This window comes from Larus michahellis, chromosome 1 (assembly GCF_964199755.1).
Source record: "Larus michahellis chromosome 1, bLarMic1.1, whole genome shotgun sequence".
NCBI lineage: Eukaryota > Metazoa > Chordata > Aves > Charadriiformes > Laridae > Larus > Larus michahellis.
Window position 1 is genome coordinate 38317954 of NC_133896.1, and position 20237 is coordinate 38338190.

The 20237-nt window shown below is 39.9% G+C and overlaps 1 protein-coding gene across 10 annotated transcripts in view; it reads right to left on the reverse strand.

Moving 5' to 3' along the window:
* GRIP1 (glutamate receptor interacting protein 1) overlaps positions 1-20237 on the reverse strand; it is a 337148-nt gene that overhangs the window by 61422 nt on the left and 255489 nt on the right. For all 10 annotated transcript variants that reach the window (XM_074572573.1, XM_074572555.1, XM_074572588.1 and 7 more), the window contains exons 5-7: positions 19076-19159; positions 18148-18223; positions 16655-16800 (exon numbers count right to left, since the gene is read on the reverse strand). In XM_074572573.1, coding sequence (XP_074428674.1) covers positions 16655-16800; positions 18148-18223; positions 19076-19159 — 306 coding nt within the window. The remainder of the gene's footprint in view (positions 1-16654; positions 16801-18147; positions 18224-19075; positions 19160-20237) is intronic.

Below are 20237 nucleotides of genomic sequence, written 5' to 3' on the forward strand. Positions count from 1 at the left end.
GGATCAGGTTGCTCAAAGCCCCATCCAACCTGACCTTGAACACTTCCAATGATGAGGCATCCACAACTTGTCTGGGCAACCTGATACATAGATACATATGTAAAAAGAGCTCCCCGTATTTTATTTTTTCTTGCAAGTAGGACAGGAAATAAAATACACAAGAATTTTGATTTCTTCAGAACACCCCAGCTCTTGCACGATTCTGTACCTGACTAATCATAACAAATAGTACAACTCAGGATAACACAATCTGCATCTCTGCCTGCAAACTAAGACACAGCTGGTGTGTCAAATTCTACATCTGCTAGCCTCGAAAGTATGCCTGTAAGTACACATTACTATAGATAATATAAAGTGCTGCAGTACCCATAAATTATGTCTATTTGCCATAATGACCCTAAGTTTCCATTTAACGGGAACAGTAATAATTAAAGAGTGGGACTGGATTCTCTTCAAAAGCCTACAAAGCACAAAGCCCCTCACTGCCAGCACTTGACAGATGGGAACAAACACTGCAAACACCCAAACTTTGTGTTGAGCTGATAGTTCCCATCTGCCCAGGCTCTACCAAGATAATGACGTCTCAGATAATCCCAAAAGCCTGAGCACAAAGGTGTGCCCTGGATGGTTTGGACATCTTGAGCTGACGTGCACACGGGACAGTTATGGCAAGTAAGGACATGTCAACACCATGGTAGTGGTATACCTGAGCTGTCCCCACCTCCCCATCGCCCCAGTGGTAGCTGAAGCCCTGGAAGCAGCAGAGCCACACGAGCAAGGTGCCACGCCTGTGACAGACTCTTCTGTTTCTCCCCAGAAGGCTGACCCAAGTGCAGCCCCACTCCCATGTGGCTGGGCTGTTTGGTGAACTTGGGGCACATGACTAGACCTTGCTCACGGGTCCTCTGTGCTGAGCCATACTGGCTCATACATTCACGATTACTTATTATTTGTATGCGTTAGTCACCTCTGCACACAAGCTGAGCTGACTTTGGGTGCGCTTCTGCTAACATGGAAATCAACAGACTTGGCTTGATTGAACAGGCAGGAGGTTTCAGACTGGTCTAAAACACGCCTCTGCAAAGCCTATGTCAGTATAAACCAGAAGAAAAGAAAAAGTAAAGTAAACTCTACATCGTTGTCCATAACAGATAATACGAATTTGTGATACTACAAGTTCGTACTATCAGTACCACTTTTTTCCCCAAAACCTTTGGTCTCTTTCCAATAATCTGTGCTCTAGCACAGATGTCTTATAAATAATTGGTGCATTGGCACAGCACGGTATAAAATGCTACCACGCAGAAGGCTGAGGCTGAGATCTGACCTTGATATTTAAGCACCGAGGAGCAGAGTGTGAGTTTTGCAGTGCTCAGGGGTTGCACAGGATATTTTGCCATTCAATGCCAACTGCTCATGAAATGAAACTTTGGTAGAATGAGTCAGGAAATATGTTTATTAACTGCCCTCTCCTTCCGCTTTGGTATTGCCTGAGCAGCAGTTCGGCAAAAACATTTCAAAGAAATAGAGAAAGTAATTTAGGTAAATTGCCCTCAAATCCAACACAGAAGCCATAGTTTTGAACATAAGCTCTTTGATCCCACATTATAAAAATAATCCAGATTGCTTACCTGTTGCCTATATATTTCCAGCTTTTCCCTTCCCAATGCTTGTTCCAAGAAATACAGAAACAGGACTACTGGGAGTATTCACACATTTTTAAAGAAAGAGAAGGTTTCAACATCCCCTGTTCTCCACAGCGGACGTTTCCAGCAAAAACAATTCCCCACATTTCCTCTCCCCAAATCCCAAGGAAGCAATAACCCCTAGAAACCCAAGCACCCCATAACTGACTGTGTCCCAGCAATGAGAAGTGCACTTTTTCATCTGCTTCCGCAGCAGCCAGCCTGCCAGCTTGCTGCCAGGGTCACCCTTGGCAAGGTTCCTACACAGTTCCTCTTTTGCCACTGGACAAGCCATCTACCTCCTGCTAGAGCAGCTCCTGCTGCCAGGCTCGGAGGGACTCCAGGTCCTCTCATGCCCCTTGTCTCATGACTTTTTTCTTTTTGAAGGTGTTCCAATGTTCATAAGGTACACAGATTTGTAATTCAGTAATTCAGTCATTACTGACTTTGTGTAAAGGAGGAACTGTGAAAAGCCTTTTCCGGGTGTGCTTCTTTTTCTTTTTTTACCAGTGAAAACATACCCAAATTTACCTAAGCTGTAAAGCCCTTGAAAAATTAGAGGTCACGATGCCCAGAAGGCGGCTATTCCAACCAACATTGCTGAGCTGACCGCAACAGAAAGACTACGCTTATGCAAATTGTAAAAACCCAAATGAATTAGGAGTTGATTAAAACCAGCAGAACATCAACATAAATCATTATAAAAATACATGCACTTCAAAATCGCTCAGAAGTACGTGTTTACAAACAGAATGACATTAAAAGGAAAATATTACGGTCACCATGTGGGCACAAAGCACTTCAAACTTAATGAACCCCAGAATGAATATTGCCTGGATGAACTTACTTTTACCTCTCTTCTTTAATTAAATAATCACATATTCTTCTTTCTTCAAGAGCCTCATGCAGAAAGTAGACAGTAGCTATTTAATGAGTAGCAACACTTTTCCCTTTTTCTTCCATGTTCATGCCTTAATTACTAAACAGTGTTCTCATCCTTCTCTGAGCATACGTGGTGGGGGAGAGCTATTGTATGGTGCAGTCTCTGAATATTCATTACAACACACGTTTATTAATGATTTTATCTTATAACCACCTTTAGCGAAAAAGCATGGTGTTCTCCCCACTGTATAGATAAACAAATGAGGATCAAAGACGTGAAGGTCGAAACCATCCATTATACCGAGAGGCCGATCTAAGACACCTACGCTGGGATTCACTGCACCAAAAGGCAGGCATCTGCAGAGGAGACCTGGGGTAGCTACACCTGAACTAGAGGCTTAAACTCCCTCTACAACCATCAGAGAAAACTGGCATTTAAAAAATGTGTTTCACCTGCCCTACTTTAGGCACCTACATCAAGAAGAGACAAACTAGTCTTTAGAACATTTGTCTCACTTGACTGTTTTCCAGATCACTTAGTGCTATGCAGCAGGTGACTGATGAAGGAAAAACGTATGCAATCATTCCAATTAAAATCTATATCATAACACGTATGCTCCAAGGCATCCGAGTAAGGCTGCACCTTTAATTCTTGCATTTCCCAGAGCTGAGCTGAAGGGAACTTTGCAACGACAAGAAAAAGATGTTCCCCGATATACACAAAATCTTTTGGAAAAGTTGTCAACAAATGCTGTTTTTCCCAAGCACACTGAACTGTATCCTTTCAAAAACTTCCAAATGTAGCTATGTCTGGTGGATTTTCACTGGGATAGGCAAAAGAGACTTTCCTGAAAAGGGCTTTCTCTCCCCTCAACCAATACCTGCTGAACTGCATGTCTGTGTTCCAGTGCTTCAAAACAAAGAAAAGGTTCTCCAACTTTCACATCATAGGCAGAATGACTTTCTCTAAACTCATTCCTGGAAATGGCAGAACAATTTTGCCTCAAAATGCTCAAAAAACACCCAAAACCCCAGACTTTGGCAATTACCCAGGGGAAGGTGGAAGGAGGCCACAAGAAAAACCTTAGTGTAAACTGCTGAAGTTTTCACTGTTCTTAAACTCGTGGGTTTAACTGTGAGGCAGTTTACAGAAGTCTCAAAAAAGCCATTCCTCCTGCAAAGGGGAATCATAAAGAACCACAGAAAGGAGACATCCTTTCTTCTTTGCTTTTCTTTTGCAGCTGTTTTCTAGTTTAAACATGGCAGCTGATACTTCTCCCACATTCCCTATCCAACTAAACAATGGCAGAATGCAGTGAGACAGACCAGCAGCACCAATGTCTTTCCACGATTCATAACATCAAATGCTAACATTGGAAACCTGGTCTGTTATGTGAAAGCCAAAAAATATATCGAATGAAATGCATGGTGGCTGCTCATCTAAGAGTTTCTCTAGCATGCTCGAGGGTGGAGACTTCTGCTGTGATCTAGATCCAAACTGGGACGACCGATAAAACTTATCACAAAACTGGTAATTTTATGCATACGCACTGTTTTCCCATGCTAATGTTGAAGTACCAGAAAAGAAATATTTTAGCAAAGGAGCAAAGAGAAAATGGGCCTGGCATGTTTACGGTTGGACTCGATGATCTTAAGGGTCTTTTCCGATCTAAATGGTTTTATGACTCTACATTCTCTTTTCATTAGTAGACAGGAGAGGACTGAGTGGTAACTGGGTGCAAAACAGCACTATTTTAAAATAATGTTCATCAGAGTTAGGTCCCTGTAATACAGGTCTTTTCTACACTTCAGACTTGAGTTGGCTGTGGAATCCCTAAAGTAGATGCTTTTATGCTGATAATGAAATAAAACATTGATTTAGTGGTGCAAACAGTGCTTAAACTAGAAGACTTCTGTGCTGGCAGAAGACATTTTTGTTGGTATAAACTGGGCGTCCATTTGGTGAGAACTGAGGAGGGGGGCAAAGAAATTACAGCTCTGCTGTTTATTTCCCTATGAGCAAAGCTCTTCAAACGTAGGACAAGAGCTACATTTTTCTCCTTAGGCTCCTATTTTAAAACCCAGCTGATATCACTGAGAATCTTCCTACTAAGTCAAACAGGCTTGGACCAGGCCTCGGCTAACTTCATGAAAGGCACCCGACAGCTGATATAAAGGATCAATAGTTCTTATTCTCATCCTAAACACTGCAGACGACAGCACACTGCAGCACTGCTGTGGCTCGGGATTAGATGCAGCTTCATGTGCATGCAAAAACTACTAAATTCTGTGGAGAGAATCACCTAGCAGGGCATAATCAACAATCGAGATAAAACTACACATTTAGCTAAAAATGCAGTTCTGGGGTATTTTATATTTGGATTAAGCATTTATTTTAAAATGAGGAAGGTAAATGTGAATAACAACAAATAGTTAGAAGTTGCTGGTGGCCGCCCTGAGCCAAATAATGGCAGGAGGAATGGCAGGGAGAGTTTGTTTTAGATTTTCTTTCCAGCTACGGGGGATGTTGTGCCAAAATCATACTAATGACAGAGGGGGAAACCACAGGCCCAGTGCGTCTCTAGTACAGGTTTTATTTTTCTTTTTTTTTTTTTTCTATTTAAGCTGCTTGAAGCCTTTATATTTCAATTAAGAACTTAGGCAAGATGACCTGTATCAACAATAGCTTTTGAATATAAAATAAAGGATAAAGAAAAACCTAACTAGGAATTTTTAAAGAAAGTGTTGAGGGACTTCCTAAGTAACATAAAACAAGTCCCAAAGCTCTGCCTCAAGGCGTACACATTACCATCTTTTCATGTATATAACCTTTGGATTATCTGCCAGAAAAAAAGTGAAACTAACCCTGTAATTCAGAGGCAATATGGGTTATAGGTGCTCGTGTGTAATACAATAGGAAACCTTGCCCTAGAAAGCCCTTTCTTTTTTATTAGCATCCCCATCTCTGTTCCCCCATTGCCTGTCTCTTTTCTCTCCAGACCCTCATTGCCCCTGATGCCCTACAGCCAATTCCATCTGTGGGCAAAGCCCTACTTTGCTTCCAATTTCACGCAGGTAACCTGAGGGTCTGGGTCACCACATGACTTGACTCGATTCCAAGAAAGAGTGCTTTTATACTGGTGTGGATTCCGCATGTAAAAATGCAATTTTATCGGCCTGGGGAAAAAATGTCTGGAGGCACATAAGAGGAAAGAAGAAACCTCAGCTTGCCACAGCTTTACCTGTATCCCTGGGAAGCTGTCACATCCTTCATTACTCATCTCTTCAGGAGGGCTTGGCACTCTTATTTTGGCTGCAGTGAGCCATGACTTTTATGCTATTGTGTCAGAATGGCAATTAAAGATGAAACTGGTGAATGGTCTAGAGAAGTACTCCTCATAAAATCACTGCCAGCCTTTTCTCCTCCTCCAAGAAGAAAACAGGTAAGATTTAAATGAAACCTGCCTTTGGTTTATTTCGAATGCATGTTCAATTATCACAGAAACATCATATTGTTAGGGTCCTCCAGCAGCTACACTGAAATAGCAACATGACCAATCAATAATAGATGTCAGAATATTCTGGCCAGTTTCCTTACAAATTAAAATTGTGAGACTCACAGAAGGTCAAACACCACTAATATGAATCACCAATGAATTGATTAAAAAAAGAAAAATCCAATGATTTTTTGGCTAAACATAGGCTAACACACAGAGCAATTTTTATCAACACTGTTTCTCCAAACCACTCTAATAAATATTGAGTTCATAGGCTGCGAAATGATCTCTTTAAATGAACAAAGCACAGTAACCATGCATTTAGGAAAAAAATGCAAAGACAGGTTATTATGGGTGTTTAAAATTACTGTAGGGGAATGTGGTTTGAATAGCAAATGCACAAAGAACACAACATTTCACTCATCGTACAGCTGAGCAACACCATCAGAAGTATAATTCTGTGTAACAAGATTATGTTGTAAGATGTGGCACTGCTGCAGTTATCTTTGAGTAACTATGTTGATTTCAAGATAAGCTCATTCAGCTTAGATGTTGATTTTTTTCCATACCTACATTTCCAGCTCAAGGGCCTTAGTACTGTCTTCTTTGAGCAGTACACATCTCCCATGTGCTGAATACTACATGGTGCCATCTCACAGGATCTGCTTCAGATCTCATTCACACCAGTTTTGCACTAGAATGCCATTAATTGAGACAGTTCATATTAAGGCAAAATACCCAAAAATATTCATACTTTAAAATCCATCCTTTTCCAGCATGAATGTTCTGTAAAATGATGAATGAACCATGAACCGCAGTGTAAAGGGCTGAAAATCTGCCCTAGTACATCCCAATTTAACCTCTTGGTTTATGCCCAGTACAGGTGTTCCAGGAAATGGTTTTTTCCCCTTGGCCTAACTGTCAGACACGGTGCCATACTGATGAAAAAAAGTCAAGAGGATTGGAGTAGTTCAGATCTGGATTTTTTTAAACAGCTCTTCCTGGAACAGAGGCAGGAATGGAGCCTTTGCTGTTGCTGTTATTTACTTAGAGATGGGCCCATTTAGAGACAGCTTCTAGGGTTACAGCCCAAGTTCTCCCTAATATAAAGAAAATCAAATCTGTTCCTTAGTCTCTCAGATGACTGCAATGCCACTAAACCAAATCCAAGGCTGATTTTTTTAATTGCACTTTTTCTGATTACAGAGCTTCTCTTGCATTGAATTGCATGGCACATGCAGAAGATCCTTTAATCTCCAAGAAGCTTAATTATCATCCTCTCTGTAAAACCTTCACACCTGCATTCTGAATTTAAGTACTTCAGCTACCTGCTCAATTTTTTTTTCAGACCAGCATAAATCACAATACTTCATTATCCTTGTTAGCCTGCTGTTGACCAGCACGCTAAGTAACAGATATGCCAACTTACTGAGAGATCTCTTGACCAACTTCCAGCTGACCGGAGGTATGAGCATGTAGTAGAGATGGCAGTTTCACACTGCATTTCATGGCACACCTGGACAGCCCTTGTGCAAAGTGGAAACATTTGATCAACCCTTTTTTCCCATCTTTTACTAAACATGTATGAGTGTTATTTGCTCCTTCCCTCTGCTTGCCTGGAGTCCGAATGGTGGACAGGAGAGGTTATTACAGCAATCCCCTCCTTCCATCATTTGTTTTTAAATACCTACTAAAAGAAGCACAATAGCATATTTTTAATAGGCAGAGGCTGCTTCCATTTGAGGATCCAAACCCTTGAATTAGCATCCAAAAAATTTAGACCACGTGCTTTGTGTGGAGATAGGAAGATAGATTAGGAAGGCTCTACTTTACTGAATATACATTAGATATTTCATACTGATTTTTTTTTTAATTGTACACTATTTAGACTAAGTGCATACAAGTATAGGTTTCACCTTCCTGACAAGTCTTTGAAGACAAATTTGTCCATTACTCTTAGTACCCAGTAAGTAAAACACAGGGTATTTTTTATATACGAAGTGGAATTTGGAAGATAATACACTCCCCTCCCCCCCTTTCCTAGTTATTTATGCCAATTAAATTGTATTTTTAGTTTTCTGTTACAGGGACATCTCATTTCACCTTTACATTTTTTTCTCCTATACAAAGCAATGTTTATTAAGATGCTTTTAATGAGACCGTGGTTTCAAAAGCACTAGAGAAAAATGTTAATTGGACCTGATAGAGTAATTTGTAACTTATATGGTTCAGCTAAACTCCACTTATTTCTCTTTAGGGATGATCAAGAAGTTTGTAAAGAAAGAAATATCTGTAAGATCTATGAAATCCTTGTAAAACATGACAACTCCTCCCTTCTGTAATCATCTACTAGCAAATGGCTATCAAACTGTAACAACAAATCACAACCAGGCAGAGAAAAGAAAGTAAAAAAAATTCTATGGGACAAATATACTTGGGAATCATAGACTTTTCCCACTAAACCATCTTGATTTTAATTGCCTACAACTTACAACTTGGCCACAGTTCAAACACTTAGTGTAATTTTTTTCTTACAATGATTACCTCTCTCAGGCTGTATTTTTTCCTTCCCTTAGTTATTTCAGCTGAAACAGGTCACCTGTGTCTGAAAGCTTCATTAGGGAAAACCATACTGTTTTGCCACCCCACAGAAAATTCTGTAGGCTTTATATTGAAAATTCGTGTTCTCTATGTGTCTTCATTACCTGACAGATCTGACACAGAGAATCAAGAGAAGAGCCAGGAGGAGGGAGAGTAGGACTTTTTGGGCAAGAAGGGGAGAACTGAGCTGAGAAGGTGATTGATCTGAAAAGAAGCTGCAGTACAAGAAACTTGGGAATGGTTTGCTAAGACACGGGGACAGGAGACAGGGCTAAAGGAGGACAGGCATGAAAACTGCAAAAGGCCTTTACAGGGGGAAATCAGCAATGTGAGAGAAATGTGTTGGGAAATTACCTAAGCCTTACTTGGCAAAAGACAGAAGAAAAAACTGGGTTGTAAGCAGAGGGATTAGCACGTTGGGGATTTAGGACCTTCCAGAAAAGAAGACTCAAACTAGGTCAGTAAGGAAAGGGAAAATCAAGCAGCTGCTGGGAAAAAAAAGACAGTAATGCAGCTAGGAACCAGGACAAGAAATAACAACAGAGGAAAAAAAAGATCACACTTGCATGAAACAGACCCGAAGGAAGATGGGATCCTGAACCTTTACAGTTCTCCGCTGTCATCAAACATCTTTGAAACACACTGGCCACATGTTTCTCTCAATTCTTTTTGAGTCCGCAGAAAGCAGATAGGTACTGTGCTGGACAACTGGCCTGACAACCCGGCTAACAGTGAGCAGACTGGTGGGCTTAATGGGTCTCACTCTTCTGAGGAACTATTTGGGTACAGTTGTCATGTCAGATACAAAGTTCTTCCCACAGAGAAGCCTAGGTAATAGTACACAAAAATGTGTCAACACTGTTAAGGATGTAAGCTCACACAAATATTGGGAAATGAGAAATTGACGGCTGCAACACAGTGATACCATTCATCAGATAACAAAACGCTATTTTCTTACAAGGCCCCATTCCACACCTCTTTCGCTACTCAGCAGCCCTCATGACGAAACCAGTGTCCTACCCATAAGACAAAGCACTGTAAGTTTTGAGGGAGCTAGCAGTACATGAGTTGGGTGGCAGGTGTGTAAGGTGTGAGGAGGGAACTGCAAGAAAGAGAAGGTCATGTAACATGGAGGAGACGCCTGAGTGCTGCTTTGAAGTACCAGATTCTCTTTCTGTCACAATTTCTGTAAAGGCTGAAAAGGACATTTAAACTGTATTGGTCACTAATTGCAAGCATTTTTGTGTTTCACTATGAGCAGTCAGAAGCACAAAGTGCTGATGAATCAAGAGCTGGGTTTTGAATTTGCCAGCCCAAAATGCTGCTTTTTTCTTTTTTAATAGCATAATGCCTATTTACCTTAGGTTTCTATGCTACCCATTTATCTCAAGAGGTGTTAAAAAGGTATTTATCTTCCTTTTAAACCAGGTAAATAGAGTAGATTAAAGCAGGTAAGTAAGCAGGAACTGATGCCTGCCTGACTGATATCAATCCTCTTGTAAGCTCATGATGAGACTCAGTGAAGTCAACATGTCATATTTAGTAACAGCATGAGAGATGAAGGGTTAAAATGAATAACCCTCACTTGCTATTGTAAAAAAGGAGGCCAGAAAGCCAGAAAACTCTACAGCAGAAAAAATCACAAGCCTCAGACTTCTCTGGAGGGAAAAGCCTCTTTTGGTGCCAAGGATAAGTCATATCCCACCTTTCGCTAGATGAAATCCTACCAAGCTAGCACTACAGAGAGAGAACTTAGTTGTTGTATACATCCACGGTTGACTGTCAGTTCAGATTAATGTCCCTGATGCAGGCATCTGGCACTGACAGCAGAAAGCACAAATAGCGTGTTTGATAAACAAGGAACTTGCACAGTGAGATGAGACACCAAAGTGCTATCACTTGTAGATTTAAATATCTGCTTAGTTTGCGCACCGTGAACGTGAATTGTGCATTGGTGTCCAGGAGAGACAAAAAATCCCACGTGTTATACCCAGTGACACATCTGGGAGTGGATATTTCTGGAACCGTTAGAGAGAGAGACATCTATGTCACCTTCTGCCTTAAGAAAGAACCAATATATCTGGAATGATCTCGGGACACTGAGGTTTTCTCCTTGAGATCTGCTTATTGCCTGAAGCACCTAAACTGTGGCAGCATTAGGGCCTCAGGAAAAAATCACCAGGAAATTAATAACTTTGCATTCAGACAAGGATCTGGGCAGTACCTTCGATTAGCCCGTGGTCACATACCGAAGACAGAGAGAAAATTCAAAATGAATAGCTGCATAAAAAGGTTATTATCTCCCCTGTGGGACATGTGACTCTACTGCATGCACACGTAGCTGGACAGAGGCTGAACAGGAAATCTCAATCCTGACATTTCCCAACTGCACCCTCAACTTTTTGACTTCAAACACTGTCTTCCAGCATAATTTGTGTATGTGTTTGTGTAGCAGTATTTAAAGTAGAGGAAAACTTCAACTAATACAGCTATCGTGACCTTTGCTTTGCACATGAATTTTCATTCGATCTGTCTCTGAAGCAACATAAGAGAGGAAGTGTTCTTTAAAGGTTTAAATAACTAATTCATATTTAGAATTTCAAGGGATCTAGGTCTGTTGCTCTGTGACAGCCAGGAGAGCTGCAGTTGCAGTCAAATGCTAGAGTATGCTACCTATCTGTTCTGTCAAAGACTTGTAAGAGACAAAGAAAATGTTAAAATTAAATTTATAAAGAAACAGAAAGAAAAAGGCAGTGGGGAATCCTACAGGCTTCCTGACTTCCCTTCAACTTTCCAGGTCTTGCAATACTTATAAGGTTTATGAGGGTTTTGAGTCTGTCCCTGGAGTCTCTGGAGCTCCTGTTCCTTGGTCTTGTAAAACTCAAACTCGTAAAGGTCTCCACAGCTCTGGATATGCTTGAGTGATACTGTTTTATGAAACTTAAGGGGCAGCCCATAAGTTCTTTTTTCTCCTATATTTCTTGTCTTGCACAAATTACTGAAAGTCTACACTGGATCACAGGTTACCTCACCTGATGTTTAGACTATGCAAGCTTTCTTTCCCTAGTGCTCCTCTTGTCAGGCAGAATTACCAAGGGGTGAGGCAGATTTCTTTAAATGTACTCTCATAAAATTGTTACGGGCTTTTTTTTTTTTTTTTAATGGGTGAATTTATATTGGCAAAAGGCTTGGACAGTGTTTGTTAAACTGTTGTCAGATTTACTAGCAAACGATTCCATGAATAATTCCCTTTCTAGAAAGTCGTATCAGTGGTAAACATCGAGTTCCGGAAATTGAGGGTGTTGCTCTAGCTAAGGTTGTCCAGTTCTATGTCAGGGTGACTCTGGCAGCTTGGGACTAAAAAATAAGCGGACCATATCTGTTTTTCAGGGAACAATTACAGGGTGCCACATTCCAGCAAATCTATTCTGGCTCAAATAAGTGCCAGAACTGTTAAAGCAGCCAGAGGAACATATGGAATTTGAATGTGCAATATGTTCCTTCATTCCTGAAGACCACAGAGTGGTTTGAACTGGGAAACACGCAGTGAAGAGATGAGAAAGAAAGATGTTGTGTCTCTCAGGTGTAAACAGCTAACAAAAGCTTTCTTTTGTGACAAAGTCCTGGCAATAGCTAATAATTTTGTTTAACTACAGTATCCTTGATTCAAAGATTACCCCAGCAAGAACATCCAAGATTTAAAAAGTAGATTGCTCTAAAGCTCAGCAGCAGTAATTTGTGAACTACAGTTACATTAAAATGTTATGGGCCAGAACTTAAACTCAAGATAGTCATTACCTTTGAACTCTTGTGAATGCTCCCTTCCAGAGTAAATAGGGAAGATTACCCAAGCAGATGCAACCCCAGCTACAGAGACAACAGAGACCCCAGTAGCATCATGGCAGATTTTAGAAAACCTGAAGGGAAACTGCATCTGCTCTGCTTCCAACTAAATGTAGTGATAAACTTTTATTTCTCGTTTTAGACAGGGGCAGTGCGAATCTCTGTTTGCAGCTTGTTATTAGCATTACATTCTAATTCTCATTCTCACCGTAACTGAGGATGCCTGACCTATAGCTTACAAGCTGTGAGCAGCTCGTTATGACACTTCACCCAGACCACTGCCAAACAGTCTTCAGTCTTCCCAACCTAAGTTTATAGCTTGGAATTAATATTTGCTGTTTGGTTGTTCGCCACAGGAAAAAGATCGAGTCTGCAAAATTATTTTGGCAGTGGCGGCAAGTCACTGCTAGCCACCATCCTGCCTCTACTCCTTCCCCTCCACAACCTGAGGGGCGCAGGTGCAGTCACATGGCACAGACAGCTGCAATACTCACACCTCTGCCACCACTGGATGAAAACAGGCGATCCACTTGACTGCAATGTTGGACCCTTCAGGTGTAAGGATTACAAAGAAAAGCGATAAAGCCCACAAGGTTTATGTTACTTCCACACAGTTGTGTGCAGGGTAAGTCACCATATCTATCTCCTCTGCAGACACTGAAGTGCAGCATTATTAAAGCCTCAAAAATTAAAAAATGCAGGTAGTTTCCTCTAAAATCAACAAAGAATATAAGCAACCACATTGCTTCATGATTGGAGGAGGTGTTTTGGAAAACAGAAAGACACGTGGAAAACTGCTACCTCCACAACTTCCAATGTCACTTTTATCAGGTTATAAAATATTTTCTCAGAAATTATATTTTCCTATTTTCTCCTTGCATTATCTTGGTATTTCCAAACTCCTACTATTTCAAAGTCTCTTTGAAACAATGCAGCAGTACACTCCAGACACTGACCTGGAAACACTTCCAGCTGGAAGAAAAGCAAAGCGAAAAGAAAAGAAAAGAAAAGAAAAGAAAAGAAAAGAAAAGAAAAGAAAAGAAAAGAAAAGAAAAGAAAAGAAAAGAAAAGAAAAGAAAAGAAAAGAAAAGAAAAGAAAAGAAAAGAAAAGAAAAGAAAAGAAAAGAAAAGAAAAGAAAAGAAAAGAAAAGAAAAGAAAAGAAAAGAAAAGAAAAGAAAAGAAAAGAAAAGAAAAGAAAAGAAAAGAAAAGAAAAGAAAAGAGAAAAGACAAGACTCAACAAGCTAACAACATCTCTTCCAAGAAGCTGAACTGACAAGTTCATTTCCTAGGACCCAGCTGAGCAGAATATTTCAGGATGTATTTAAGCAAGCACAAATGTAACCCCAGAGAATTCAATGGGACTAGCCACAACTCCTACGTTATATACACACTTAATTACTCTGCACAGAACCCCTTGATGCTTTTTTTACTCCAGTTTGTCTAGGTTCCAGAAACAATAAAATGTACAAGCTTCCCAGGTGACCTCTTGAAGACTTCAGGCGAAGGAACTAAACTTGAAGAAATATAGCACCTCTGAAACAGCTTGTGCTTACAGGAGTATAAAAAGTCAGTTACACTCTACAGGACTGTAGCTGAAAAATAGTTCAGGATTATTTTCCTCATCTAGTGTAACCTTTTCAAATCAAGTTCCAGTTTCATGCTATCAGGATACACTTTACGGCTCTTTCCAGTTCTGGCCCCATGGAATGCTACTTTACAGGATATAACCATCTGGTAACAGAGGAGAAGATATTAAAGCAAGTAATGGTACAATTATATCTCTAGGAGTAAAATATTCTACTGAAAGTTTATACTGGGAGGATCCTATAGAATGCACCAGATTTTTATATAACTTCTGGATTGTTGCCCCCTCTCAGCAGGGTAACCTACTAAAGTAGTTTCAAGTGTCAGTTATTGATGAGCCACCTTACCCAATACTCTTCTTGTTTTAGCCTATGTTCATATTCACATCAAACCTGAGGTGGCATTGCAAACAGCTTGTCTTGTGAGTAACATAAGAGTTGGGGAACAGAGTAACATTTCTGTAATTCTTAAACTTCTCTTCATGGCTCGTGTCCTCTGTCCTCCCTTTCATGTTACTCCCAACTTTGACTTCACTGCTCTTGAGCAGAAGTAAGTGAAGATTCAGGTCAGCATTGTTTTTCTGGGCCAGGAATCAATGGATTAGGATGAACGATTTCAGCCTTTGCACCATGGTAATAACGTAGCTGCAAAAAGCAAAGAAAACTTCCCAACAAGATTTTTCACACTGCTGCCAGAAAACTATGCAGGGCATGGAAATTGGAAAAAATCAAAACCTATCAGGGGCTAGGTAAAATCTAACAAAACCATAATGCATTAGTAAGAGAGCCTACTGGATCCCTCCTTATTCCTTCTTGCAGCCACTGCAGGACCACCATCCCATACATTTCCCAGTGTTTGACTCTCTTTTCCTTCCTTCTGACTCCACAAGTCTCAGCTTCTTCTACCTCCTTAAGTTTCCATAAGATAACAACACATTGATTGCCAGGAAGACAGGAACAATAAATCCAGATCTGTTACTGAGAACAAAAGGGAGATAGCAGAGTTTATTCAGAGACAGAATGGTATGAAGAGACCAACTGGTAGGTACTGCCTGTACAGCTATGAGCCTGCAATTTCCAACTAAGATCTGTATCCTCCTGCACTGAGCTTTATCCAGGTAACACTGAAAAGAAGGTTCCTGCCTTGAACAACCTGCAATTTAAAGCACAACAGAGCTTCTCATCATGTGGTCTTGTCCTCACACAAACCTACAAAGACTTCTGAAAGATCCTCAGCGAAATTGAGGCCGATGCCCTCCCTGAGGTATACAGGAGAACGGAGATGGGAGTTTCTCTGAAATGAAAGCCGTGCTGGCAACTTCGTCTGCCTAAAGCTAGGGGTGCTTTCTTCAGCAAGATCTTGGTTTTAGAGAAAGCGGAGTATAGGGAATCTGATTTTAACTGTGATTATAGATAGGGTTTGGTCATTGGTCATCTTCCAAAGAAAAAGAAAAAAATAAATGAAAACACCTAAATTCTAGTTCTCTTCAGGTTACAAGTTCACCTGCACTTCCATTTTCCATGTGGAAGGTTCCTGACCAGACGCTGAGCTGTCTCCACCTTTCTGGACGTGAACCCTGCACGACTGTCCAGCAGGCCTGCCAGACACCATGCAAACCTGGCACTCCAGTCTTGATAGTTAAGTAAACAGAGAGATATATATTATAATTAAAAAAATAAATAAAACTGTGTCTTGCAGAAGAACAAAGAGGGCTGTTCCAGGATAAACAAATATCTGACATTATTCTTCTTCTAAGTATTAATCTTTCCAAGGCTTTGAAGTTTGACAGTGCTATTTCACAAATTCCTCTGAGGCTGCTTTACTGCTAGGCTAGAAATCTGACTGTGAAACTGAGGAAGAAAAAAAGAGAAAGATCCCCAAACAGAGAAGAAATATTTTAGCCTGACTGGTGAGTGTTTCTATTTCTTGCTGCTGTGAATTTTCTGTATCTTGCACAAATGGAGGGGATACGACAATTTCCAAAACAAATGGAAATAACTCAAATCCAAATCTTTTATGAAAAATCATCTGCTCTCCTAGGCTTTCCAAAAAACCTCCCATATCTTCAGTGAGTTCAATCAAAGTTTGTACGAAGTGTAGGCTCATTTTTCAAGCCATGATTTGCCACCTCTGCATTTCTGAACAAATTTTCTCTTCCCTGTTCTTTTCTATGTAGCAGTTTTGTGACTTTTTAATAATATCTTGGCCATCTAGCAGCACTGGCAAAAGGCAAAAGAACTCCTATTAGAGCAAGTAAACCCCTCTTTCATCTGACATAGAAATGCTTACACCTCATTAACCTTTATTATAGACTAGTCACTGGAAAAGTTACTTTGCTAGAATCCACACTATGGTTTCACTCTACAAACCGTGAAATGTCAGAATGCTAAATTACAGTAAAATACCGCTCACCTCCTTATGAACCCAAGATTAATGATACAGTGCGGAAGGGAATAGCAGTGCTACTAGGAGCGTAACAGGTCACGATCACTTCTGAAATAACTCATCAAGAACAGGCAGCAAAACATGGTCCCAAAAACTAAAGCCCCTCTCAACCTACCCATCACTGAGACATCATATTCAACCAGCAGAGTCGCCTCCTGTCCGCATTGCTTGAGAATACTCATGGCTTCAGCATGGGTCGTTCCGAGCAGTCGGATCCCATCAACACTCAGCAGCCTGTCCCCGGGTTTGATTGTGCCCTCTCTGAAGGGAGATTAAAGGAACGATCTTCATTAACAGAAGATAAATTGATTTGAGGATAATACCATTTTTATGCAGAGCGATTCTCTTGCACCCTCTCTGACATCCATCCCTCTTGCCTTAACACTTAACATTTACTTTGACGGTGAGAACGTTCAGAGGGCGCAGTGGAAAGGAAATTGCTTTAATTGGAAAGTCAGCGACTGGAAAACAGCTTAACACATAGCTAAATAATCAAGTCATGTTAAATTGCAACTAAGTATAGCTTCTGCTTCAACATATGCTTTCTCTCTTCCTTGTCCACACAGCTCCTCTTTCATACATACAAAAACACCTCCTTCCCCATATATTTTCTTAAAAATAAACATGAGGTGCAAACACATGGGTGCAGAAACTGATTGCAAAATATGAATGTCCATTTACCGATTTTTCCTTCCTACCTAAAAATAATTTGGCTATAAACGTACACTGTCTCCCAGGCGTATCACATAATGTATTCAGAATTATAATAGAAAACGAAGTACTAACATTGTCAGCTCCAGAACTGGGGAGAAAAACAAGGAAGCAAGGGGCGTGAGGGTGGGAAGAAAGGAAGGCACAAAAGACAAACGCTCTCTTGAAACGTTTGCTTCTCAATTAATGTTTCCAAGGTCAAAAATGTCAACATAGCCTACAGAAAATCAGCCTGTGTTAAAGAAATTGCCCTTGAAGTTTCTTTAATGGTTTAAGGCCACAAATGCCATGTTTGCAAATATAATTCATACATATAAATAGAGTGAATATTCTTTCTTTATATAGATAGAAGATGGTATTACATACAAATATGTTCATTGGGCCAAAACGTAAATCTGCACTAAGAAGCTGTCCAGGTGAAGTTATGTGTGACCTCACATGCAGATATGTACAAACATCTTAAATGAATAATACAACAACATCCAAATACGTGACAGGATTTTTCTGAAGTGCAAGAGAAAAAGATTCTGGTGTTAAGAGTACAAAAAGCATAGTAAGAGCTACGCCAGTTGTCTTAAGGCTGCAAAAAATGTCCTCTGACCTATTGCAGGCATTTGTTCTGATTATTTCAGGTTGATTTTTGAAAGTGTTTAATGGTAAAGTCTTGAAACATGCAACACACTAAATTAAAGTTCACACACACCAGGACATGCTGAGCCTCTGTGCTTGCCTATTACTATTATTATTATTATTATTACAATTAATGCCATAAACCATGAATTTCAAAGGAACAGGTTTGAATAGATCTACCTCACTCCAAATCCTAACTTCTGTCCCAAATAATTCACCTTTCTCCATTTCTCTTTCACATGCACTCCAGAGAAAGATGAATTGTACCTGTCAGCAGGCCCTCCAGGTCTAACACATGTTATTACAACAGGACGAGATTTATTTCTGTCATCGTGTGCTCCACCTAGAAAGGGAAAAGTGAGAGAAAGCCCACCTTCATTTTATGCTTTTTCTGAATGCTCATTTCCAAAAGGCAAGCCTAAATCTTGCACCATGCAGACCTACAGACCAAAAGATCAAAAAATGGCCAAGCCATTAATACTCAACTGAATTTTATCTTAAATAAAATCGACATACTGTATGGTATAGACGATTCTTTATAAAATATTTCTACAGAGTGATTCTTAATAAATGTATGTTCTTTTCTTAGAACCTCTACGATGTAAATCTGATCTCAGTGTGAAAACTTACTGTTCTGCAGTGTTTGCTGCACAGAGAAAAAACCATCCGTACTTCATGTATCCTCAGAATAATGAGTAGCCACTAAGGAATTTATATATTAAATAAAAAAAAAAAAGTTTTCCATGAAGAAACTAATAACTCTTCATTGGGGTATGTTACTTAACAGCTGCATGTTTTCTCCTGTTCCCTAAGTCAGTGATAATACTTTTGTTGTACAATTCAGACTATCAGCATGATTAATCAGATTTCGTACCTAATTTATACAAATACTATATGTGCATCTTTCTTAAGAACTACAATTTTCCTGCTGGTTTCAGTGGCAGCAGAATCTGGTCTTATGTCAAAAGAAGTCTGTCATGTTCTTGGCATAGTTGATTAATTGTTGTTCTTACATAAACAAAAATTAGAGTATAAAAACAAGTACATGAATGTATGGAAAAAGTAATACATAAATCATAGAGATTTCTACAAACTTCAAGTCATAAATCTTGAAATGACTTCCTAGTTCCATAAAGAACTTATCACTTTTTTTGCTGATTTAGAAAATACAGACAGTTCAAATTTACTAACTCACCTCTTATTACAAATCCAAAAGTGTTCCCCTCTTTATGTAAAGTAACTTCCACAGTTCTAAAGATGAGACCTGATCCTTGTACGGCTAAAAGAAAAAAAAAAAAGAAAAAGATTCCAAAACTTAATTATTATTATTTTTCAAAATTATACACACAGATTTATACCTTTTCCAATTTAAGCTAGCTATTGTGTTTCTGGTCATAGAATTGGAAAGACTCCACTACAGAACAGTCAGGTTAAAGACTTGTAATTAAATACAATTCATCCTCTTTTGAGAGAATTTTGGGCCAGAGAGTTTGCAAATTGCCAGTGGTTTGGATAAAGGGCCATAGATGCATATAAAAGATGAGGAATTTGAGTCTTACTGTTTAAATTGTTGCATAACTTTGCTTTTCTTATAGCTGCAGAAGAGAGCCAGAACAGATAGAAATCCACAGCGAGACACAAAAATGACAAATGAAATTCTTAAAGCTGCCTACGGAGTTCATTGTTCAGCCATGAAAACTTTTATTTGTACTGCTTAAAGTCAAGACAGTTGAGATTTTTAGGGTCCATCCCTAATCTCAGATTGCTAGATTAAGATGAAAAAAGTATCTTGTATCATAGGGATTTGTTATTTTTTTTTCCATTTTCAAAATGCAACATGCTCCCTCATCATTGGTAAGTGAGTAAAAAATTCTTTGACTTGCAGTCGAATCAGTATTTTCTCTGTAAGCACCAGGGGAGTGGTGCGCAGCTGGGTTAGGAGGTGAGAAGCCTAATGCACAGACCAACATATTTGGGTGTGATAATCCACTTTACAGAATTTGAAACCACCACTGTTAAGAGACCAGCGGGCAGTTTACTATTAGCTTTTACAGGCAAAACTTTGGCAGGGTGCAAGAACCCCCTTTTCTAAAGGGAAATGGACACGGGGCAAAATCACACGCACGCACGCTTCCCAGCTTCCAGTAAGACACTGCGAACAGCACAACACCCATAAAGATTCAAAAAAACGCCAAACCCTCTGTAAATAAGACGTTCTGTGAGCAGCGGAACTCATGAAAACTTATATCTTTTAATGCTCCTGCCTGCAATAATCAGAGCTCCCCTGTCCCGATACCTGAGGGGGCAATAGGCACCACAGGCTGCACAGCTGGGGAGGCAGCCTTGAAAGGCCCCAG